General features: G+C 40.7%; 1 protein-coding gene across 1 annotated transcript in view; it reads right to left on the bottom strand.

The window, feature by feature from the left end:
• mtcl2 (microtubule crosslinking factor 2) overlaps positions 1–26703 on the bottom strand; it is a 122723-nt gene that overhangs the window by 19687 nt on the left and 76333 nt on the right. The window contains exons 5-13 of the mRNA XM_084721618.1: positions 19925–19987; positions 14235–14402; positions 13333–13486; positions 12041–12608; positions 10429–10729; positions 8513–8746; positions 5307–5444; positions 630–758; positions 51–281 (exon numbers count right to left, since the gene is read on the bottom strand). Coding sequence (XP_084577744.1) covers positions 51–281; positions 630–758; positions 5307–5444; positions 8513–8746; positions 10429–10729; positions 12041–12608; positions 13333–13486; positions 14235–14402; positions 19925–19987 — 1986 coding nt within the window. The remainder of the gene's footprint in view (positions 1–50; positions 282–629; positions 759–5306; positions 5445–8512; positions 8747–10428; positions 10730–12040; positions 12609–13332; positions 13487–14234; positions 14403–19924; positions 19988–26703) is intronic.

The following is a 26703-nucleotide window of genomic DNA, read 5'->3' as shown; positions in this document are numbered from 1 at the left end:
ACTACAGAGCAACAAGGCTGTGGAACATTTTCTTTTCCGCCCCCTCATACCTCCAAGACGTCTTTCCACTCAGTGTCCTTCTTGCAGCCCAGCCTCCACTGTTTGAGGAAGCAGCGCAGTTTGAGGCTGAGCAGCAGCAGGGCCTGTTTGAGGTGCTGAGACTCCTGGACGAGCAGAGTCCTCTCCTGGCTCCACAGCTTCTGCTGAAGGCGAGCCTGCAGACCCAAACTCTGCAGCTGGAAGTCCCGACGGAGCAGAGCCTTCTGGTGCTCCTCCTGCAGCTGAGAAGGAAAGACAGTTTGAGACAGGACAGTCGATTTATTTTCTGAATGTTTGTTTGCTTCAAATGGAAATTTGTTAAACAGGTGCATTAGTGTGTGTCTTGTAATAAGTCACCACATAAAATAATGACTCTTGGTGGACACAAAACCGATGTTAGGATCTAAAATGCTTCATAATAAGAACACACAACATCAAATATATAATTTTAGCTTGCAAACTGCAAAATAAAGTGGTGCCTCTATACATTTCTGTATAAAGTTCAGTTTCAGTGTGTCTGTGTGAGTTTGAGAGTGTTTTCAAGTTTAGTTTATCCATTTGTGTGTCAGGATTCAGTGCCTCAAACTGACCTGTGTGAGTTTCTGAGTGGTTTCTCTCTGAGCATGGTGTCTCTCCTTCTCCAGCTCCTCCTGAGAAAGTCTGAGAGTCGACTCCCCCACATTGGACACCTGAGCCCGGAGGTCAGTGGACTGGACGGCCTGGAGGAGAGAACGAGGGAAATGAGGAGAGGATGAGTAGGGAGAAAGATATGGAAACGGCAGGAGTGGAGTAAAAGAGAAAATCAGAATTGAGGGAAAGAAGGTAAAGCCAAAAAAAAAGGGAAAAAAGAAAAAGAAGAGAAAAAGAAAAAAGTGGGTAGGGAAACATTGGTAGGTGGGAAACAAGAAGAGAAGTCAGCAAATATTAAAGAAAAGACAAAGGAATAAGAAAAAGAATGGAAGCAGTAATGGGAGGAGAAGTGGGGAGGGAAAAGGGAGTTAAAGGGAAATGAAAAGGGGAGAAAGAGGCGAGTGTGAGAAGCACATAACACGGCAGTTTTGTGCTACAACACCTCTTAAATCACACCTCAGCTGTAGCATGCTACTGTACGTCCACACACACACACACACACACACACACACTTCATCCCATGCACTCTCCCATGCTTCATTTGGCTGCTGACTGAGTGCGATCCATCGACCCACCAGTGTACCATTAATGTCCTCTTTTACCCTCCACTGGGCTCAGCCTCTGCCCTCCATCACCCTCCATCCTGAACGCCACCCGGCCGCTCACAGCCTCCACTGTCAGCCAGAAAAAACTACTGTGACCTCTGTCCCCAAATGAGTCCCTCGTTGTGAAAAAGCAGCAGCTGTTCATGTAAAATGTGCAACGACTTTAGAAACTGTGGCAACACAAGAGCAAATACTTTAATAATAATAATACAATGTAAGTTCATTAACAAACTCATCAGTCTTTTATTCTCTTGGAGATCAAAATAAGGGTTAAGATCGTTGGTAGACAGAGTGCTGCAGGAATGAGTCCTAAAGCCCAGGAGTTTGTTAGCATATTAGCACTTCCAGTTCCCTCGTCTCGGTTTTTGATTAGATGCCTGAAATAAGTTCTGTGATTAACGCAAGCTTAAGAGATTTCCATAATTTGTTCTACAACATAAAATACCGTAGTAAATACACTTATGAATTCTGAGACTACATAACATTCTGTTTACCACAGGTCTTATTTTCTGCACTCACCGAAGGTCCAATGGAAAAATCTCACAGAGGGAACCAGAGCGATGCTAACCTCTAGGCAGTCCTACAAAAAATATTTGTTCCCTGCAGTATGCTATAATCTTGATACTAAATGTGTTTCAGTATGACAATACATTTTACAGCGGGTTATGCAGCCTATCAATTTAAAGAAAAAGTTAAGATATTTTAGGAGGCCATGCTCCTGTCTGAACATAAATCTTGGAGCAAACCTGGGAGATAATTAATTTAGCATAAAGATGGGAAGCTTGCCTTTCCCAAGCCCAAAATTGATCTCCTTGTCTATCTTTGGGCAAAAAAAATGAATACGCATAATTGCTAAAATGTCTCACTGTGCCTTTAAAGCGGTAATGTGTAACATGCCTGCAATAAAATGTCTAAACATGCTATGTTTTGTTGAGTCGTGTCCGTAAATTATCCCAACTGTTTTCAGCAAAGGTCAAACACAGAGAAATCTGTGTTTTATTCAAAGTAATGGTGTGTTTTTTCTGCTAGCCATTGCTAGCTGTTTGATTGTTGATATAACATCTGGGAAAACACAGGATACAGCAGATATATTCTCATCAGCTGTGATGGTTGTCTAACAGTATAGCTAACAGTCCCATGATCCCATGCTACTTCCTGATATCATTAAAATACATCCTTTAAAACTGTTTTAATGTGAGAGACACCCCTAGTGGCAGAATTTACATATTGTGTGCTTAAGTGCTCTGTTGGAGTTGGTTGTGATTAGTCTAGCCGAGCATAAGGACTGGAAATAGTAAAACAGCTAGCCTGTCTCAGTCCCAAGTAAAAAAAAATATATGCCTACCCCCACAATTAAAGCTGAATTGATACATTATATCTTGTTTGTTTAATCCAGACCCAAACAGAAATTTGGAAAAGACAATTTGTGGTTTTAGGGGGAGTCATGTGGTGTAAATATCCCTTGGTGAACAACAGCTGGGCAGCTTGCTGGAGTCTTGTGACCACAGTGTAGTTGCCAGGTTTGGTACCTTCGTGCCTTTGAGACCTAAAATCAAAATCTGCGCTCGAAGACTGTATTTAGCGACCTGCACTGTAGCCGGAGAGGCTGCACAGAACTGCTGGGTGGATGGATAGACTTGTTTTGTCCAGAAATAGTGTTGGTTGAGCTATAATAGAAACTCTACCATTGAATATTGCAGGGTGTGAGCTACAGAATTATGCTGAATACTGAGAGTATATAAACACTGGGTGCATGTGCTGCTGTGTCACTGCTCTGTTCATCACAACTGTCTCTCTATTATGTCTGACTGTCCTTGTTATCTTTCTCTCTCTCGCTCTCATTCACCCCGTCAGGCTCGGATAAAGATGCAGACACACACACAGTCCTGGTTACCATGGAGACACACCGGCAAAAGGTCAACCAAACAAAGGTCTTTTCTTCCTGTCAGTCCCACATCTGACGGTGAAGTCACTGTTTGTGTTTGTTTACAACATTGTGTTGCTAGCATGAGTCTCCACCACTGTACCACATCAGTTACTTTAAGCTACAGTTTGTGTGAGTTTCCATGTCTGTGTGTGTGTCTGTAAATGTGTGTATAAATGGGCTTTTAATTAACCTGTCCTCGTGTGTTTGCTCAGGAAGAAGTGATGTGAGTAAACACACAGGCCTCTGCACCAGAAGCCCAATTTGAGGGGGGGATTTATTTGGGTTTGCATCAGATTCAGTAACACAATACTAAAAATGAAATTTCACCAGCGGAGGGTACAAATTCTTGACACTGTAAACAAGATTAGATCAGTGGATGTTGTTTCAAACTCTGGAAGTGAATGGACCTTGAGTTAATGCTGCATTAGACAATATTATTTAATTGTAATTTTGGTTGAAAACTAATTTTAACTATTGCATGTCACAGGCAATATTTATTTAAAGAGTTCATTAAAAAAAAAAGTGTGTCTCAGCGATGTGATATGAGGCAGCAGAGAGCGACGGAAAGGTTTTGATTGTGCATTCTGCAGCTAGTTACTAACTTACTACCTTGAATTAAGTTAAGGAGTTTACATAATGGTATACTGGCTGATCTTACTTTTTAATAACATATATAAATTGTACATGCAGACAGTCTTGATATTGATATGATTTTTTTCTCTTTTGTAATCAAGATACATACTGAGCGGGAGAGTTTACTGTTCAAGAATGAGAGTTCAAAAATCAAATTGTCAGTGCTCTCTACTACTGACACTGTTTCTAAATAACCTCAGACCTCGTCTTCTGTACTGCAGTGTATGCAGTGATGCTGCTTATCGGATATTCATGGCTGGCTGATTTACAGTTCCTGTTCGCTGTAAATTTAGCCGATTAGATCTGCAGAACATTTGTGCCGAGCAGCGAGTCGCGTAGATTTATGAAGCAGCTGCTTGTTGGTTAATTATTATGATTATTATTTTTTTAATATAGTTTTGGTACTTTTTATGCCTTTAATTTATAGTACAGCTGAAGATATGAGGGGGAAGGGAGAGAGAGTTGGGGAATGACATGCAGCAAAAGGCCGTAGGTGGAGACTCACAGCCTCAGCACACGGGAGGAGTGGTCTACGAACTGAGCTGCCAGGCCACTGCATTATTCTAACTATTTTAAGGTGTGTTTTCTTAGTGTAGAGAGGATTGTTTTTTGTCGTTTTAGGAAATGCACTTATTCCCTTTGAAGTAAGGAATTAGAAGAAAAGATTGATACCACGATCAGCCAGCAGGCAGCAACTTTACTTCAATCTCAGAACTCATCCGCTATCACCTGACCATGACTTAGCCTCTGGGGGCAACAGCAAATGTTTTGGGGCTTCCGGGGTAGCTAGTAGCGGTTTGGATAACCGATATCCAGGCCAAAACTTCCTCTATCATGTGGCAAGTGTCCCAGCTTTTTTGGAATCGCAGTTGTATGTTAATAGAGATGAGCTTGGCTTAGCATTAAGACTGGGAGCAGGGTGAAATGGCAAGCTTGGCTCTGTTTGGTAAAAACAATCATCAGTCAACAAGTTTTACCCCTGGTGTTTGTACAAAAACAGAAATGCGAAGACAACAAGCTGTGGTTTTACGGGAAGTTATGTAAACTCTATTTTCTGGCTGTAATTGTGTAGTTACAGTAGCACACACATATGAGGTGGTATCAATAAAAGAACATTTCCCCAAATACCAAACCATTCCTTTAAAGATTTTGTCTGTGGGATGCTTTTCATCCTTGCCAGTCAGTTCACTTTGTTACCTCACCAAAACGGACAGGCCAATAAAGCAGCAGACTAGACCTTTTGTTTTTCACCTTGAAGGCTGTACCGTATATGTCAAGAGAGAGTACAAGAGAGAAAGAAAAATTTGACATAGAAACATCGGCTTCAGGCTCAAGTCAGGTTCTTGTTGAAAATATTTGCTTCCTGTCAGCCATGAGACGGACTAGTGCTGAAATTTCCGTCCCCTGCGGTCCTCTAACGTGTGTGTTTGTGCCTGTCATGATGTGAAGGATTGTGATTTTGAGTGACTCACCAGTGCATCATCTGTCTCCTTCTCTCCCTGCTCCAGCTGGCTGTTTTCCTGCTTTTGAGTCTCATTGATGTCTGATTGGCTGTTCTCCACAGTTTGACCGTTCACCTCCTGTTCTGATTGGTCCCTATAATCAGGCTGCTGCATGCATGCATGGGCAAGTTAATGAGGAAGAAAAACAAAACAAAACAAAAAATCATAGAGGAGAGAGGGGAGGAGGAGAAGTTGTGGAACAAAAACAAAAAGGAGTGATGGAAATGAAAGAAAAAACAAGACAAACAAACACAACAATAAGAATAAAAACAATATGGTGTCCATCAATATGACAACATTGAGAAAAATGAAAAACAAAAACAGAACTAGTGGAGTATGGATCTCACAAGACGAAGAAAAGGATGTAGAGGAAAAAGAGCTTGGTCAGAGAGGAAAAGGAGAGGGTGGAGAAAAGAAAGAAAAGGAGGATGGAGGGTAGAATGAACGGCTGAAGGGGGGAGGAGAGAAAAAGGAACCAGACATAGAGGAGTGGGAAGAAAGGAGAGACGAGGGAGAAACAGCAATGGGAGGTAGAGGAGGGAAGGGAGAAGGAAAGAAGGGAGATATAAGGCGAATGGGAGGGCAAGAGAAGGAGTAAGGTGGTTAGAATGAAAAGGTCGGAGCGAAGGGGCGACGGAGCAACAAGGTGAAGGAGAAGAGGGGGAAACGAGTGCAGATGGGGAAGCAAAGTGGAGACGAAGAAGAAGGAGGAAGAGTGGGAGCGAGAGAAGGAAAGGGGTGTGAGGCGAGCAAGGAGGAAAGTCAAGGAGATGGTGAAGAGGAGGAGGTGTGAGGAGAAAGGTGGTTCAAAAGGAGGGAAAGAGGGATGTGGAAGTGAAGTGCAGAAACCGACGGTTATGGTGCCCGTGCAGAGGGAAAGGGGGAAGGAGGAAGGGACGAAGGAAGGGGAAGAGAGAAAGGAAAAGGGAGGAGAAATCGGAGGGGTGTTGGGACTCAGAATTGGCCTCTAATGGAGTCTAAACATTGTAATCTGTGTTCTTAAATTTTTGTAGAATTTCATCACAGCCTCTTCCAAGCAGGTAAATTAGATTACATTAGAATAGAAAACAGATTTTATAATTGTTTTAAAAGCAATACATCAAATTGCAAAAATATCCATCTTAGCAAGTATTTAGTCTACTATTACATGTTGAAAGTGACTTGTTTACATGTTAAACAAGTGAACAAAATTGCCAGTATGGTGACAAAAAAGTGTTTCCAACAAAACTTAATTTAGTCCAGAAAATGTGTGGATTCTCATCAGATTTGATGTTTAAAAAAAACATGTTCCTGACAGTCAAAGGTGAGGGAAAAATAGACTATGAAATAAACTGTCCCTGCTGATTCCAATATGCTTTTTATGATGTGGATATTAGACTGAATTTTATATGGAGCATTATATATAGCTGAAAATACAGTAGATGCTCAGACTGAAAGAATAAATGATAAATCACAGACAATCAACTGCAAGCCAAGAATTTCCCAGTGGAGTGTGTCAGACTGAAAATGTGATTCATGAAGTATGATTGCAAATCTATTTAGACTGAGCTCAGTGTCTCATCTGCTACTGCAAGAAATCTGTGTGGACAGCTCTTTGAATCATAATCCCAGTCGGACTTTTGCACCATTATTTTCTTTACATAGAAATTATGGATTTTTAATAACTCAGCTTTTTGAATTCTTAATTGGTTTTGCAGTGTTGTGTTTCTACCAACATTACTATAAACACTGTATATTATATTATATTAATATTCCCCTGTATCTGTTGTCAGGAGCGACTTCATAACAGCCTAACTGCCTAGAAAAAGCTTAAAACCATTTTCATTATTATTATTTTTAAAGGAGCAGTATGTAACACCCTAGCTTTTAATAAACATAGCACTGAAGCCCAAATAGTGAGTTGAAGACATAGACAATATACTAGGTTGAATCCCTATTTAATATATGATCAGGCAGGTTGCCTGCAGGCTGCAGGGATGCTGAACCTTATATAGTGTAAGTTGATCATCTTTTGATAATTCAAATTGTCTGTCAGTATAAAGCTAAGCCCATTATCCCAGACACAAAAGCCCATTGCTCTGAAAATACACACTCACACCCCCATTAACATGTTGCTGAATTTAACCATTCTAAACATCTACTACCTTCTAAAACAGACATTAACTCATTCTGCATTAATTCTAACTCGAATAAACATGAAATGGGCTAAAAAAAAAACCTGATGTTCCGTACTGGAGAACATACTGTCTGAAGCTTTCCTGTCGGAGAGGTTGATATTTCAATTCAGCTTATTTTTCTTAATCTCTGATGGCTTATCATTTTATGATTCAGTAAAGTAAAAAATATGACATATTTCTCCTTTAAATAAAATATTCAAACCAGTTTATTTGCTATAAATAATAACTGTTAACTTAAGAACTTTAAATGAAAATAGGTATGAGCGATATTGCGCAACCAAATTAGAAGTAAACTGAGTTTGTGTGTTGAATTGGTTTTATGATAATGCTGATGAAAATATATATAAATAAATGGTGCTTTCTGTACTTTTAGTAACCTCACTATGCCCATGCAACATACAGGCTCCATTTGAGGCCTAAAGCGGCATCTAAATATCAGGTTAGGATGCTAATTATCACATGCAGAGGACATGGGAGGCACTGTGTGGACACATTTACACAGGCAGCTCAAATCTGAATTCATCTAACACTGCAAAGGCAGATTGACTGCACAATTTTGCACAAGTTTGTCATTTAAGAGATATATGTCCATTTGCAAAAGTGTTTGAAGCATGTCAGGTTCGAATACAAATCATAAAGACAAAAGTTGTGTTTTTGCCCACGCTGGCTATGATTTTTTGAATTCCCAGAGACTGGGCAACAATGGTGAAAAGCAGTGTTTTTCTAATGATCATTATTATGTCAGATTTGAGCGTGTTGTGTAAATCCATTCTCCACTGTAAGGAGAAACTAAAACAGCGTGTTTAGATGGGATTGGGAGTGTTATTCAGCCAAAATAATGGTTAGGCACTGGACCAAACACAGAACTGAAGAATAGAAAAAACAAACTAGTGACAACAGAAAATAAAATCCAACAAAAGAAAAAGCTCTGAAAAAAAAAGAAAGAAAGAGACAGAGTGATAAGGAGTGAGAGGGAGGAGTGTGTTTCTTGTCTTTTACCTTCTCTTGGGCAGTGTTCAGTCCTTCCTGGCCGTCTCCAGGGCAGGGGAGGGAGGTGCAGGGTGAGGCCAGGGGGGACTCTCCTTCCACCAGAGGGTCTCTCCCACCTGCTGGGGGTTTAGCCAGGCTGTCCACCCGCTCCACAAAGGCCTGTAGCTGTGTGTGTAGGGCCTGGAGCCTGCTGGTCAGAGCACCAACCAGAGGCCGATCCGCCAGATCAGACAGCTCTGAAATCTGAGAAACAAAGGAAGAAATACCAGAACTGATCACACAGGCAGTCATTACTGGCTGTGACCCGAGTGGATAAATGCTAAGTTGTAGATACCGTAGGTCACTGAACAATCAGTGTAAGAAAAAGGGCCAAAATAAAAGATTACACATCTGTCACTGAGGCTGTATTTTTTACTCTTACACTATTTCCTCCTTTATTTGAACCAAAGAACTAAAAATATCTTTTACTGCCTTTTAAATGTAGTTAAATGAAGTTCAGAGCGACGTAATGGAAATAAACCGAGGTGACTCAATCACTGAACAGCTTTGGTGACCTCTCGTTTTGAAACAGCAGAAAATCAAAATCAATCATCATCGTTGTACTTGAAAAGTATATTTATCAATTTAACTTATTATTTTCTCTAAACTATACTGGACTGTATCTGTTATTAATAACAAAGTACAGAGAGAATCAAAAGAAGGAGACTGGATGTCCAGTAGAGCAACATGAAGGAAGGAAATGGCAGAAACTTCAGGTTGACTTGTTCTAACACAAGCTGCAAACGTTAGCATGTCCAGCGGACTAGTCTACTACCTGCAGTAATGTGTCCTCCAGCCAAACTTGTGTTAGATACCACTGCATTTACCAAACACTTTATTCCCAGGGGTTAAAGTTGGATTTGTTATGAGGGAGTGGTTAATGTTTTCTGGGATGTAACTTTAGTCTTTTAGCATTCATGTTGTACGATGTACGCCGTTGTAAAGTAACTAGTTATAGGGTTCTCATTTTAAAATGTGTCAGATGGACATAAAAAAGTCACCTGGAGACAGACCTCTCTGCTGACTCAAGGAGTTTAAGAATTAGCATTAGCTTACATTAGCTCCCTATACTTGCGAGATTCTTTAGTATGTCTGAAACCGTGGTACAAAATCAATAGTGCACGAGGTGAATACGACAACAACACAACAACATAACAACATAACAGACAAAGGCAGTGATCAAGGCAGCTTTGTATAATGTCCATAACACTTCAATTAGATTTAACATGGTTACACCTCTCCAACCGGAAGGGAGGCTCACTGTAATATGTGTCCAAATAAAAAAATAAATAAATAAATCATACGATGAAAGTATGTTGAATGACAGTACAGATTTTAAGTATGTAGTACACAGTATGTGATTTCAAACACGGCAGAAGTGTTTCTAACCGCGCAGTAAGAGGGCGGGGCTTAGCAAAGGGTCAATTGTATTTGTTTTCTACATGAGAAATATAGAATATATTACTAACAGTTTATGGGAAAAAAAACTCAACCATTTTGTATTATAACTGGTTTTGTATAAGTTAATGTTACTGTGCAGTTGCTCTTTCTAATGTAAACATTGTAATGTTTTGCTAATGTCTACACCAGTGTTTCACAGCCCTGGTCCTTGGGACTCACTGCTCTGCATGTGTTAATTGTTTCGCTGCTTCAACACACCTGATTCAAATAACCAGGTTATTATCAGGCTTCTGCAGAGGCTCAATGACGACCTGCGAAGTGGATCCCAAGAACCAGGGTTGTGAAACATCTTCAGGATTCCGGTTGATCTCATGAAAAAAGTTTTGGAAAAGGCCATATTCAGGTTTCATGAAACTCTTTGATAATGAAAAGGTTTCATCCGACAGTTTGGAGGAAGAACAACAGGGCAAACGGAGGACAAGTACCTGACTGTGAGGCTGAGGTTTCTCCAGGTCACACGGCTCTGCTGCCTCATTGCTGCAGACCTTGTGATAGATAGATGGGGACGAGGAGAGGCAGTTCGACTCGGGGGAGGTCAGGAGCTGTATCGCCGTGGAAACCAAGCGAGCCTGGTCCCTCATGGCCAGCAAGGCATCATGGTCCTTCTGCCCCAGGCACCCAGGGAGTGAGGTTGTTGCGTCAGCGGTGTCCTCGATCTTCTTTTTCCGCTCTTTGATCTCCAGGGCGTCGTTCTCGCCCCCTACTGGCTCTTTGCGATGCGGCGGGCTGATGGCAAGACAGAGAGAAGACACTCAGGATCGAAAATTCATTCTTGACTTGACTATACTATTTCACAAGTATGAATAAGTTTGAGTTATGAAGTACAGGTTCATGCAGTGTGGTTAAAGCACTGTAATCTTATACAGTCATGGACACGTCTAATCTCTTGTCAAGCTCATGGATGTCTGGAGAAAGTCTATTTTATAAAATTGGATGGATTACCATGTAATTTAGTTCACATAATCATGTTCCCAACTGGATGAATTGAAACTTTTGACAGTTTTGCTAACATTCACTAACTTCATTCAATCCAGTTGCATTTATATAGCAACATGACAGAGGGCACTTTTCATATAGACTAGAGCAGGTCTGCTCTCCTCTCTACTCCCCACCAAGGCCAAGACTAAGTACTATGGCAACAGAGGCAAGGAAAGATTTCTTTAAACAGGCAGAGAACTCGAGCAGAACCAAACTTTTTTGTTATGATGGGCGGCCATCTGGTGGGAGTGGTTTGACTGAGATGTGATACATATGGAACTTTTACAAGTCCCCCTGCAACATCATTTAACCATGTTCAACATGTGGTTTTCTTTTCAACATAGATGAGCCTAGTACATAGCATATCTAAGTGCAGGAAACAGGAAAGAAGAAAACTGACCGAGGTTCTGCTGGTACCAAGCTGCTCAACTGTTATTGAAGAGGGGCAGGACTTAGGAAGGGTCGATTGTGATACATTTGGTGATCACTTTTCATAAAGCCTCAGCTGTGCTATGTGTTCATGGCTAATTGTTAGCGTGCTGACACAATAAACTGCCTTGGTGAACATTGTACCTGCTAAACATCAGCATGTTGACATTGTTGTGTGTATATTATCATGCTGTTGTTAGCATTTTGCAAAGAGCACCACTGTGCCTAAGAGACTTTCAGTCTTGTTATTAGATCAGAGATTGGACAGCTGGCTTTCTAACTTGATTTCCTCCAAATCTTTATAAGCTTGGCAAAACAGCGGGCTAGATAAACGAGTCTGTGAAGGACTCATTTTCTTATGTCCAATTACCAAACAACAGTTGTTAACAAGTGCTGAACAAATCTTACAGTGGACCTGTGATTAAATATAACAGAATCTGGGGAAACAAAAACTACTTACTCACTACTTACTGTACTGTGTCTTTATTGAAATACAGTTTTGTCTACCTAATTAAAAATTAACAACTTTTCTTGTTTTCTTGACTGCCTTGAATGATCAGGTGTAAAACAGTGGGTGTGTTTGACATGTATTACAAATGTTGAGTTACAACTTGATAAATACAAATATACCTGGTGGGGAGGCACTCAGCTGAGTCTCCAGCCTCAGCGTCAGTCTCCAGAGCCAGCCGTAGTGAGGAGGAAGAGGAGGAGGAGGAAGGAGCATTGTAGGAGGCCAGATCACAGCGCTGCAGGTTGGACAGAAGCACTCGGTTCTCGTACTGCAGCTTCTTCACCTTCCCGCTCAGTTCTCCGATCTGAAGCCTCGCCAATCTGAGCTCCTCCTCCTGGGCCGGGGCGTCTGTGCTGATAAGCACCGCCCCTTCCTGTATGGAGTGCACTGGGCTGTCGTTGAGCAGCCCGTCCGTCAGCGATGTTAACGAGTTGGACGACAGCGTGGACGTTGGCGGTGGGAGTTCAGACTTGTAGCGGTTAATCTCATTCATCAGGAGTTTGTTCTGCTCCTCCATCTCAATTAGTGATCTCCTCAGTAGCTCCGCCTCCTCCTCCACAAACTGGAGATGCCTCTGGAGCTCCATAACGTTTTCGGATGAAGCCCCTCCCCCAAGTACCATGGCTCCTCCTCCCAGGCCAAGACCTGCCCCCAGACCACCAACACCAGTAAGTTCTTGAGGACCATCTAAAAGGGAAAAAGTACAAGAGGTCAAGCAGTTGAGAAAGCAAAGAGTGTATTAAAGTAGTATTTCGACGTTTCAGAAAACATGTCAAACTGTTATGTTGCTAAAAGTTAGACGAGAAGATTTATACTACCCATGTCTGTATGCTGAATATGAAGCTACAGCAAGCAGGTGTTTAGCTTACACTGGCATTAGGACCAGAAGCAGCCAGCCCGAATCTGTCCACAGGTAACACAATCTGACTACCAGTAAAGTTCAACAAACAACATGTTATATCTTAGTTCTTTAATCTACAGAAAAGCCTGTTTAAAACTACATGTTGTGATTTTATCCATTTACTTGCTGGCCTTTCTGCTATGACTTCTGCTCGTCCTCTTGGCTGTTTTCAGGTTTTAGAAAATCTAGTCTGTGCTGGAGACTTTGGCCAGTCGCAGGTCGGTCAGATAATTGATTGTTGAATCTCATTCTCAAAACATCAGTACTTGGTGACCTGAGAATGAGACTCAATAATCAATTATCTTTCTCCAGACTTACTGCGCCTTTTAGGGATAAATTCTAGTCTTGGCTACATTTTACTACCTGCATCTTAATCACACTTTTTGATATACAGGATTTCCAATAAGCAAATGCTTCCTGTTGGTTTAAGATCATTTCCACCCCCAGAGGAGCTCACATCTCTGACATATTAATTAATTAGTGTAATTGACCAATGATGGCAAAATCCACCTTGTGGTCCCTTCATGTCGTCCATCTCAGCTCGGAGGCCCCTGTTCTCCACCTCCAGCTCCACGATGCGTCGACTCAGCAGGTTGGCCTCCTCCTCCACCAGCTTCAGGTGAACCCTGATCTCTGCCTCACGGGTATGAGGGGAGTCAGCAACCTGAATGGGGTCAATTCACACACGTTCAATCAACTGTTGACATAGGCCAACAATAACAATATAGTCCTGGATATTTAAATGCTCATCATTAATGGAAGTGATGTAAAATTCAATATTGTTACAACTGATAATACTGTAGGAAAATAACTGTCTGTATTCTGTTTGTTAATGTTCAGTTTTCAGCCCTGAAGTGGCTCAAAAGTGGGTTTTAATGAGCTTTATGTGAATGTTTGGGCTGTTTCTAAAACAATACACTTCTGTCGAGTTTTCCCAGGCGTTTTTTTGGCAAAGGAGGAATAAGTACTGTTTGGGTTTTATGTGGGTACAAAGGGTAGGGATACTTCACAAACCATAATAGTCCACCATAATAGCCAAGTGGCACCGTTTTGCAGCTCTCAGGCAAACATTAAGAGATGCAGAGCTAAACGCTGAGAAAAGATGGAAACTCAGGGCTTAGATTTTCCTTAAAGTGCTTTCAGGAAACATTGCACAGTTCTCGATATGAAATCAAAATCCTCATCCTTCTCCCTCCTCCTCCATTGTAAGTTTCTGATTCTCCTTACCTGACCTCTACTTGGCCAGCTCCTGTTTTATGACCTTGCTCACTAACCACTAATTTGTCTGCGCTAATTTGCTCATTAATCACTACCTGACCATGCCAGAGTAAAATCAAAAAACAAACTTCTTGCTCCCGTATTAAATGGCTCTAAAGCTAAAATTCAGCTCTGTCCGTCCTCCTCATCCTCACCTCCTCCACGGTGAGCGAGGCATTGACGTCTCCATACAGCGACCTGTACTTAGCCAGCTCCTCCTTCATGGCCTCGCTGTCCTTCACCAGCTTGGTCAGCTTCTTGCACATCAAGGCTGATTCCTCTTTGGCAAAGTGGAGCTGACACTTCAGGTCTGAACTGTCCTCCTGCAGTGACGGAGCAGAAAGAGACGAGAGCGCCGAGGTGACATTGATACAAAAAACTGCTGTATCACAGACAGGCTGACATGCAGATCTGTTATCATGAAAAGTGCAGTTGGCATTTTAGGCCTGTAACTTGTGATTAAATAGTCACTTCATTAATCAATGAGAGTCTACTTGGACGTGGGTAAGAATAAGAACACAGCAACTTTTTGTCTATTCACACAAGACCCCTTTAGTTTAGCTATAAGTGGTGATAAATTATCTGCCAATAAGAGGCTCTGGTATAAGAGGAGGACTTTCCTGTTGCAGAGTGGGATTCCAGTCCTGGCTGAGGAAAGTAAGATTTTAGTCTAGTATGAAATTACAGTTCAGGTTTTTAGACCTACTGACTTATTACGTACAGTTATTTTTTCATTTTTTATTCTCAGTTTTCAGTCGTAGTTTGCTTTGGTTTAGGCAACAAAACTACTTTGTTAAATAGCCACATTTGTCCTGGGTGCAAAGGCCACTGTTAGCAATGAACACCTGCTGTTATCTTTTGAGGTAATTCACTGAATAAAAAGAAAAACCTTTGTTGGTCCCAGCTTCTGTAAATTTAATTACTTGAGTAATGAATCGGCTTGGTTTTTAAAAATTAACAAATGAAAGACAATGAAACAACATCCAATTTGTGAAATTTGCCATAACTCAGGGTAAAATGGTGGAAAAATATAATATAAAGAGACATTAAGAGACAAAAACACCCACAACTCTTCCCTCAACTTGGACAGACACTAGATCTGATGTGTCACCATACGGTTAGGACAAGAGACACACAAAGGCGGGAGGACACATCAGTGAGTGTAGCCTGGGAAAGAGGTTATATAGAGATGGACAGAGAACCTGACAAGGACGGAAACACACAGACACACACAGTGAAAGCTGCAGACAGACAGATGAATGCATGGCAAAAGTGCAGACACACACTCAAACACACAACAAGCTGACCAGTCGGATCAGAGTCGCACGACGTGGAATCTGCAACCTTGACGACTGGACAACATTAGAGGTTACGGGTGAAGCATGTGATGATTTTGTCATTTAATTGTGGTCTCATATTTTTAAAATATGACTATTTTTCAAACCATAGTTATGTTTTGACATCATCCCTGGCAATTATAGGATGCACTAAACTGTGTGCTCTCTGTCAGTTGAACACAAGACACCACAGCCCATTATAGCACTGGAACTCAACTGGGATGAATTGGCTTTTCATTCTATTTAAAATCGCCTTGAACTTAAAAGATAATGACAAAGAGCTGTTTGACTAACTTGTGGCTTCCAGCTACCAAATGGCGAGGTCAGAGTCATGCTGTGTTTGTTCCTCGTGAGGCTTTTACAAAAAACACACACAGGAAACAGAGACGCTCCAGAAAACACACTCATTAGTGGTTTACCTCAGACGTCATCCAGAATCTGAAATGAATATTTACTAACTCACTCACAGACAAAATACAGTGCAAATTACTATTACTCTATGTAGAGTAGTCGAAGCAGTATTGCAGGTACTGTGGTACGTTAAACCTGCTATAAACAATATTTGGATTTAGAGCAAGACTATTTAATTTTTGTGGCCACAAGTAACAGTTAATAGCTAAAAAAGCCAAAACGCAGTTTCCTAATATTAGGTAACCATAGCAACCATAAGCTATAAGTCATACCAGAAGAAGTAAGGCTGTAGCAGTGCATTAAACTGAACAACAGTGTGTATTACTGCTACTACGGATGTTCCTAATGACTAATTTCTTGGAATATGAAATTAAGGCAAATCTAAAAGTAAGAAACGATGTCATATTGGTTTGCCAAGTGTGGCTAACATTAGCAGTGCTAGCAGCAGCAGCCTGCTCTCCTTTCAGGTTAACGTCTGCACACGCGTGCTGCGCCCTGGTCGAGTGGTTATGCCAGTTTATTCCAACACAACCTACAAAAACCTCATCTTCTAGATCAAAATATTGCCAAACTCAGCTAGATTTACTAGATGTCATCTTTGTCCCACTTTTCACCTTAACTACGTAAGTTTAGATGCAACAGTTAACCAGCATTGTGCATTAATAAAATATTAATTATTAGTATTAGTATTTTAGTATCTCTGGTACCGACTAGCTTTAGGGTGGCAATGACTAGTCAAGTATTTGTGTATGTCCCTGATTGCTAATAAACTTTTAGTTAATAAAATAAGAAAGTGTTATTTCTTTTTTCAAAAGTTGCATTAAAAACTGAATAACATGACTCAGACATTAAAGGGGTCACTCACAGTGCCGAAATCACAGAACAACTTTGCGGCTCTATTGAGCATTATAGCGTCATTTAACAAATTGTTTTTATCTTACGGCACATTTAATGTACAGCTCAGTCTCACTGCTCTTATAAACCTAATTTTCAGCAGAAGTAGGCAGCTGTTTTCAGCAAAAAAAAAAAAAAAAAAACTTTGATAATACCACTGAATGCTCCCTGCCTTGCACCAAACAACTAACAGACAAAGTTAGCGACTAGCTGGTAAACAAAGTGCTGCATTCAGCCCCTAAAGAGCTATATATTTCCTCCAGGCGTCAGAGGAGACCAAAGCAGAGCATATCCAAAAGACACTCTCTTTTGGACTTACACTTATAAATGCTAATGCTGCTCCATGTCTGCTGGATGGACAAGTAGGCAAGAGGCCAAAAAATTGTTGATGCAGCTTTAAATTTCAAACCAAAGGCACACTGGCAAGAGGAATACTTTTCTGCCTCCTTTTTAGGAGTTGTAAAAAGCTCACAACATAATGTATATAAATGGTATACAACTTCATCTATATATAGCCTAATTCAGATTTGTGTTATAGACAAATTTATTTATGTATGTATCTCTGTCTCTCGCCTTCCAAACTCAGCTGTACTGCTGACCTGATCTGACTCTGTGCACCCATTCCTCAGAAGCAGCTCTATGGCTTTATTTGTTTTACGGCCTGTGGAGCGCCTCCAACCACATTAAGCGCGGCGAGGGCCGGCGAATTTACAGCCATTTATGGTATGCGGCTTGGAAAGGAAGCTCAGGCTCCCGTAGCCCAGCAGCTGGAGAGAGATGGTGGTGAGAGAATTACCCTCACCGCAAACACCTTCTGTGGTGATATGTTGGTCCTGTAAATCTCTATGTATTTTTGTTGTGTAAAACCTGAGCTCCTGTACTTCTAACTCCTGTTGTACTTTTTTCACAGCAGGGAAAAGTTTTTTTTCTGCAGTGTTTGAACTACTTAAGTGATGTGGAAAGAGAAAGAAGGGAGGCAGACTTTGGAAGAGTAAAGTTAAGGAAAAAGTAGTTCACTTTTTGGGTGTTGTCAAAAAGCAAAATGCAGAGGCGGTGTGATGTGTGATGTGTACGCCTGATCTGTGATCCAAACATCAACAAAAACTGGGTATGAAAGGATGGCTTTAAGTAGAAAACACCTGCAAGACAAGATGGAGGGCAAAAAACACATCAAAGATTAAGTAGAGAAGAGAGGAAGCACAGGAGGTGCTGATCTATCAGCTTCAATCTGCATGCGGCTTGTTTGGACGGATAGAGCGTGATCCCCAGAGGAAATAGGTCACAGAGAGACACACAGGCAGCACGATCATGAGCTGTGAGTCAGGAGCACACTAAATGGAGCAAACATGCAAGATTTCTGACAGGACAGTTGCTTCAGACAACCTTCACATGTCTGATTTGAGCTCATTTTGTGGTAGAAATAAAAGAATAAAACAGCTGGAGGAATCACAGTAAATGTGATCATTAACTTTGTGTGAGTGTGTGTACTTTAATTAGAGTATCACTCTGCAGAAGCATCAGGTTTGCTATTATGTTAATTGACATGTCAGTAATGTTTTAATTTTCCTGTCTGCTCCATATAAATGACTTGGACAAAGAATGAAAACAAATACATTATTTGTCACAAATTATTTAGGTTTTATTGTCCACTTATGGATTCCAGTTCATATTGAATGCTGATTCTGGTTCTTGTCATGATAACTTAGTATGAAAAGAAATCAAATCTGCCTTTATTTTCAGTTGATTTAGGCTGTCATTTGTCATAAAATATGAGTATTTTTTTTTAATCTTTTTGGCTCCAAGATAAAAAAAAAAAAAGTCTTTAAGATGCCATGGATTAAATGGGTAGTTCAGGGTTTCTAAGTGCAGTTATATGGGGTACTTACCCATAGTCAGTGTACTACCTACAGTAGATGGTGGTCAAAACTCCCCTGGCTTGATCGAGGCAGTGGTAGACCAACAATGCTTGTGTTCTGATAAGGTAAACTGATATTGATTTTTTTAGGTGGCTAAAGTAGGTTTTGCCGCTGACCCTGTCCACAACAGTGCATTACTTTAATTATTATCTTCAAACTGAGGGCACGCTGACAGTCATCTACTGCAGGTAATACACCAACTATAGATAGTACCTCATACAGCCTCACTTCAAAAACCCCAAACTATCCCTTTAAGTATCCAGTTTTACATGTGTTTTAACTGAGGATTTTTGTGCTGAAGCTGATTGTAAGGCATCATGATGATCACATGATCACTTTTCACTTCATCATGATTGCAATACTGAAGTAGAAAATAAACAATCCCTGCAGGAATTGATCGGTGACTTGGTTATAATTTGTAACCAGTGCTGCACTGTTTGGCCTGCTCAGTGTGGAAACATGTAGGAGGAAATAGTTCCTGTGATCTTATGTCACCCATAGTCCATGCAATTACATCTCAGTAGAGATGACAGCTGCCTGGGGCCATGCTGACACCAGACAAAGTTACACTGAAAAATATCACGATATTTATTATATTTCATATTTTTAGCTGTTACCTTCAACTGCATCCGCACATATGACTACAAGAAATGGACATTCAAACAACCCAGACAGGACTGCTGCAGTGTTAGATAATATTTAACTTTATCTGATCTAATAATAAAGAAAGCAGAATTGCATAATAATATTTGATAATGAGTAAAAATGTGAATTATATCTGGAAATTATTGGATTATTGCCCTATAAAGCCCAAATTGCCCAAATAAATGCTAACTTGTTGTCTGTAATTCTTATCAACTTACTATCTGTCTCTCCGCTCATCCCTTCTGTAAAAACTCTATTTGCGAGGGATTCATTAAAAATTAAATTTAATTAAATTAGTTTCATTAAAATCTTCCTCTCTGTAAATCTTTTCCTATTTCTTATCCCTCTGTGCCTTCATCAGTTTTCAACCATCGCTCCTCTTTTCCTCCTCTTCCCTCGGTCATGTTCCGCTGACGTTTCAACTCAGAATCCAGTTATTTGTTAATAATGACGGCGTTACATATCCCTTTGTCTGTGTGTGGTGTGTGTTAGATAAATGTCACTCTCTCTTCCCTGGTTTCTCTTATTGATTTGTTTGGGGGAAAACACAGCAGCATGTGTGTGTGTGTGTGTGTGTGTGTGTGTGTGTGTGTGTGTGTGTGTGTGTGTGTGTGTGTGTGTGTGTGTGTGTGTGTGTGTTACCTGTGGACCAAGCTTCTTGTCAGGTTTGTTGTTAGGTCGTGCTCCTCTTTTCTTCTGGGAGTTCTGCAACAGAGACACACACACAGAGACTCATTAGTAAGATGTGACACCACACTGACTGTGAGCCGTTTCACTGAGTTGAAGAATGAACGTATCGAGTGAGGAGATGACCTGCAGAGGAAAAGAAAGGTTCAAACTTGTGTAATAACACAAGAGGGGTTCCAACAAGTTCTTTTCTGTTTTTAAACTTTCTGTACATGCAGAAATGTGTGACTAAAATATATTTTTAAACCACAAATATGTCTAGTGTCTCTTGAATTTCATTTATATTCCAAAAATCTGCTCTCATGAAAATGTTTTCATACACTGACACAAGAGATGTTCGCAAGTATTTACTGTTACAAGTAGTTCATAGTGTTGCAAAAGAAAACCGACCGCTAACCACCATATGAGCTCTCCTTTACTTCAGAGGCATAATCTCAACCATCAGCTGCTGCACAGACAATAACACCTTCGGGTGCCTGTTCACATCTATGTCCATTCATTTAACAAACTGCCCATCAGCGCAGTTCCACCACAATTAAGGCAACACTGTCATTTTTCAGGATGTTGAAGGCAACACAAAACGACTTTCAGGCATGGAATCAAACCAGTTTACCTACTAAGATGACCTTCAATTGTACCTCTTTAAAGGAACAGTTTGACATTTTGACAAATCTGGTTATGTGCTTTCTTGTAGAGTTAGATGAGTAGATCGATACAGCTCTCATGTCTATCTGCTAAATATGAAGCTAATGCCAGCAGACAGTTACCTTTGAGTAAATATCCAAACCAAGGTAGAAACAGCCTGGCCCTGTTCACACTTGAAAAAAAGAAAACACCTATGAGCACCTCTGAAGCTCACTAATTAACACCTCATTTATGTAGCCCAAAGGAACACAGAAGTGTAAAAACAAGAAGTCGCAGTTTGATGGGAAGTTAAACTGAGCACATTCTGGCCATAGCTTCATATTAACGGTACAGTGTGTAAGATTTACTGGGATTTGTTGACAGACTATGGCAGAAATAGAATATAATATTAATAAGTATGTTTATATTAGTTTATATTCACCTGAAAATAAGATTTGTTGAATTTCTTATTACCTTAGAATGAGTCATTATATCTACAGAGGGCCTGAGTCTTTTTCCTGCTAATGCAATTAATCTGATTTACTGGATGCACAGTGCTGGTTTAAGTCTGACATTAGTTGCTTGGTTTCAGTTGGCATCACAGCAAAAAAAACATCATAAAAACATCATATCAAAAGATTCAACATTTATTTATTTATAGTTACTTTACTCACAGAAGTAACATGTTAAATTAGGTTAAAGGGACAGTTCTGCCCAAAATCAAAACACATATTTTCCCTCTAGCCTGTAGTGCTGTATACTGTTTGGTGTGAAGAATTTTGGAGATGTCTGCCTCCTCTCACATATTACATATACACAAACTGCTCACAACAAGGCCTGTGGATTATCTTGAGTAATCGGGTCATGACTTTTGGAAAGAGACACTGGTTTTGAATTTTTCAAATGTATTTTTTGGTGCTTGGAGCAACACAGGACTAGTGCCATTTCGCACCAAAAAACATAGATGGATAAATAGCACTACAGGCCAGGAGAAAATGATGTATTTTTTATTTTAGGGTGAACTGTCTGTTTAAGGTATATTGTTTCCAGGGCTATTGTATTTACCCGCATTTTAATTTAAGCAAGTAAGCCCACACTTTTTTTTTTTTTGCTCTGTCAGCTGTTTGATGTTATAGAAATATTGATAGCAGCCCCATTTGTCCAGCACCTTATTGATATTTTGGTACTGACCAGTCAGGCACCAGTACCGGTACTGGTTTTCGATACCCATCCCTAATGGATTCTCTGAGAGTGACATTGATCGTCTCGTGTAGCTCTCGGCAAAAGAACGAATTAGCCTATTTCCCAAAATGTCAAACCTCCTTTGAGGACAACCTGTTAATGTTTATTTTACCCTGTTAAAACCTGTATGTTTATCATATGACACAGCTCCTCTCCCCCTCACGTTGAGCCCATAGTATAATTGCCTTGGCAATGTTGGCCATTCCCATAGTGATTTTGATCACCACGGCGACACCGATAAGAGTGTGGAATTACAGCTGTGAGGTGGAGGTGGAGGCACAGGCATAACACCTAATGACATGGATCAGAGACTGTGGGTTGCATTGCTAATAACTATTCTACTCACACACACACTCACACACACACTCACACTGTTCATCCAACTGTCTGCCCAGTGCATTAGACTCATATAAATCATCATCCTTCCTTCTCTGTAGAGCCAAGACCAATCACACACACACACACACAGTCAGGACAGACGCTGGAGTGCAAGTAGCTCAGCTCATCTGGCTCAGTCCGTTTCCATGGAAACAAGCTACTCTCTCTGCAACGAACCACCGGAAAACAAAAGAAAGAAACAGAGGAGTGGAAGGAAGGAAAAGGTGAGGGAGGAGGACGGAAAAATAATGTGAAGTGAATATCGAATCCTGTAATGTTCCAGCACGGAGGAATTTCCTAAATCCGTCCTCCCAGGTGGAGTTGCGGCGCAGCATCAGCATGAGGGGTATTTGCTTATTTGTCTGATTTTTCTCTCCACTAGTCTGCCAGTCTTCTCCCTCCTTCCTGTCTATCCCTTCATCCTCTTGCCCCTCCCTATCGAGCCTCCATCCCTCTTTGGGCTATTTCCCGACCTTTTAATTTTTCATCTCCCGCTGCCCTTCCCTCCCTCTTCTCTCCCTAAATCCCTCCGTCCCTCTCTCAGTTGGCTAACCCACTTTAACATCAGTTATCAGGATGCAAACAGTCTATTAATGGCTCTAAACTCAGCTGATCAATTGGCCTGCCTGATAATGGAACCATTGATTCTGGCTGCAGGCTGAACAGATGTTCGGACTATTGGATCAGGCTTTCAGCTACACAGTCAGTTGCAGAAGCGGGGGGGAAAAGATTTAATGAAAAAAAGATGGAAATTAATTCATGCTAGGCTCTTGAGATGGGAGCTCATGACACTGAATATCTCACCTTGTTTCATTTGCATGAACGTTTCCTGAACTGCCAGAAGGAAGAAAAGTTTCCTGATATGCCAAAAGATTGTGTGAGTTAGCAACACAAAACCCTTTTGTGGGATAAAAATAGACTTTTTCAGCCTATAGAGGCAGTGACTCTGAGGGTGTTTGTGATGCAGGAATACCTCCAAAGAGATACTCTTATATCACTGATAAGGGCAGAGCCAGCCATGGCAGCAGTGTGAAACTTACACTAGATCACTGGTTCAATAGCTGGGGGTGCTGACCAAGCTTCACAAAGGGTCATGAAGCTTTGCTGAAAATTCATCCAAATTGCCTTTTTTTTTTTTAACACAAATGTCCTGTGGTCATTGTGCTCACAATCTGGGTTAAATGTATAGATCATCAGCTGTTCTGTACTATTAGTGCTACGAATTTAATCTAACATGAAATATCCACAAAAAAATATCTCACTTTTTCAGAGGTTGTCAGTTTACCAAAAGGGAGGGAACCACTGTGCTAGATGGCTAGGTGAGCTTTTAAACTGGTTTTCACATTTATGGTATTGTTTCGGAAATTTTGGCAGAGATCACGCACATAACAGAAATGTTAAGACAGAATTTACATTTTTTTCCCTACATCAATAAAATGAAAGACATTAATGTACAAATCTTATACCGATGTAAGGAATTTCTACTCAGTTTTAGACACGATGTTTCAGCAAAAAGGCTAAGCCCTGCTTCTCATTTATTATATTTTTATACTCATTCAGTTTACCTTGGGACTCAAATTTTTAATGTAAGACAGCAGGGCTGAACACTAACACTTAAAAATGGTTGCCAGCCTGGCAACCAGGTAGCAGCCTTTGGTTGCCGAAACTGAAAATATGTTTGATATTTGTAGTCACATTATATTTTGGGTAATTCACATACTAGGCAGCTAAACATCGGCTTAATGATGAAAATGTGACAGCAAAGAATGTTGAAATAGTGAACTTGATGAGTTGAGGTGTATGTTGTGGGTGTTCTGCGGTATAATTTTCTGTCCAGCTCAAAGATACTTCCACTCCCAAGACTTTACAAATTTCCTCTTTGTTTTTCATGCAGGCTCATCTGGTTCTTTGCCAGTTAAATCAATTTACACATTCACTTGTGATGTCGTGATGAGTTAGATGGACCTCCGGTTCCAACTGTAACAGCAATATTTAAATATCATTAATTCAACAATTATCAAAGCATTGTTTATCTTGGCATGCATGTTTTGCTGCTTGCTGTCTACATGTTTTATATATTTAAAAGTGGTTATTACTGATGGCAACCAAAGGCCAAGAATCAGCCTTTAATCTTGGTCCCTATTACAGGTCTTTTATTTGCATTTTCTTTTGCAGGCTTCTAGTAATTAAGTTCAAAGTTGCACTAAATTTGGATGCAAACTTGACTGTTGTCATGACTTGTTAATGTTTTTAGTGAGTTTTTTCTATTGTAACAAGTCAAAATGTCTGCTGTGAAAAAGGCCCAGTCTGTTAGTTTTTTTTTTTTGCATGGTTGCCTAAACTTCCCCGAGCTGCCAAAGAGTCACCTGGAGTGTCAATCAGTTGCCTGAACCTCAACTGACTGACTTGCCCCGCGGTGACATTACATACTGTAAAATACCAAATATCAGCATAAACTGGCAATTAGACTAGATACTTGAGCAGCCTGAACCACAGAATGCTGAGTCAGTTTGTCAAAATCTCGCCTAAACTGATAATCATCAGCCTGAAATGTGACTGAGAGTTGCTTCCAATTACAAGTTGCATCAGCTGGCAAACAGCTGCCTGAACTGTCACTTTAACAGTTAAACTGGAGAACAACTGCCTGAGGCTGGGGAAAAAGCAAAAACTTTTAATTGATGAGTACTGGACATCTGTAAATTAATTTTTTTCGTATAGATGTTGAGTTTGTGAAACACTCTGTACGTCCTTTTCTCACATGGCTCTTCATTTCTAGGAAGCTACTTCATTGTCTGTAACTGTGCACATCGAATTCTGACTTTTACAAAAGTATGTTTGGACGGTATTTATAATGCAAAAGCACAAACACACACACAGACACACACAGCATGACCAGACCCTGGTCCTCATGTTTCTGAGCCCGCAGGTCTACAGTTACACTGCAGATAAGATAACAGGTTGAGTCCCATGTTATCTGATAACATATTTAACAGCTTCTGGCTTTTCCAGCCATGGCAAAGTCAGGTGATATTCCACAGAAACCGCACTGTTTATTTTAGACAGAGTAAAACTGATGGAAGAGGAAATGGACGATCTTGAGAAAATAGAGGAAAAAAGATGACAAATGCATGGCAACCCTTCCTTTGCCTGACTGAATTGGTGGACAGAGGGGAAACCCAGACAGGATGGAAAGGGAAAGAGGAAGAGATGGTCAGTGGCAGAGAGAACAGATAGATAACAACAGCGATGGCAGAGCAAGAAAAAAAAAAGGGAGAGTGGAAGAGAGAAATGTTGTCATTCCTCCGTCATGGACGAGGAAGCACAGCAGCGTGAACTCTCCTCCTTCCGATCCAATCTGATCTGCGGCTCAACCAGGCGTGACACCGCCAGGCTGCAGAGCAGGGCGGGATCAAACATACCCAGAGACCTGATGAAACACCCTGAGGAAAGTTGGGAAAATCTGGAGGAGATGTTGACACTGTGGCTAGAGTAAGAAAACTTATGAAATATGATGAAACAACACAAACTGATGCTGAAACTCTGGAAATGATGTGACCTCTGCAAGGCTGCAGGGAGCAAACGCGGACCAAGACTATGTTGAAACTTAGAATGAAAGAAATTCTAACGGTCATTCAAACAGCTGAAAATAGTCACAAAGGGATGAAAACACTGACATGCCACCTCAAGAGTCAGAAAATACACTGACAAAAATAACCCAGACTGCTGGATTGAGATGTTGCCCCTGCTGACTGGGTGTCAGACTGGAGCAAAGTACCACAGGTTTTTGCAGCGTGCTGATCTGGTTTCCCGAATGGAAATGGTTTTAACAGCCTGGTCAGGTTATGGCCCGTGACACAGGTTAACTGACAGCGGATGAGATTGCTCTCTGGGAATGGGAGAGGCTGCACAGAAATCAGATTTGCTCTCAGAGTACAGACTCACCTGAAGCAAGCAGGCATGAAATCCTGAGAGCTACACGGCAGAGAGGAGAGTATGTGTCCGACTGAGTCTTTTATTTTTACCTTTTCATGCTACGGACCTTTTATTGTATTATTTACTGGTCTTATTTTAGAGTTTTTAGCAGACTTTCATACCAGGAATTACAGCCTGTCGTCAATGTTGATACAGTGGCTGGAGTAGGATGTATGAAACATGATGAAACAACACAAACTAATGCTGCCTGGATACAGAAATTAGTTCTGCAAGGCAACACAAAAGTTGCACAATGTTTCCTACATTACTTTCTCAACTTACTTATATAAGTAAGTTATTTTAAGTCAAACCATATATTTTCCTAAACTTACTGAACCTAACCTAGTTTCTTTCCTACACCTACTTCAGTAGTTTTCGCGCCTTTATTTTGAAAGTATACCCAAATGTTGCCTTTTTATTATTGGTAACTTGGCCACATGTGCAAAACTGTTGCTAGAGAGGTACCTACAGCATCATACTGTAGTTTGAAGCATATGGGGCCACTGACCAAGCTGCTG

Source organism: Lutjanus erythropterus, chromosome 6, assembly GCF_056507025.1.
Source record: "Lutjanus erythropterus isolate fLutEry1 chromosome 6, fLutEry1.hap2, whole genome shotgun sequence".
Lineage (NCBI taxonomy): Eukaryota > Metazoa > Chordata > Actinopteri > Lutjaniformes > Lutjanidae > Lutjanus > Lutjanus erythropterus.
Note: the sequence above shows the minus strand (reverse complement) of the source record. Positions and strands in the feature narration are given on the sequence as shown.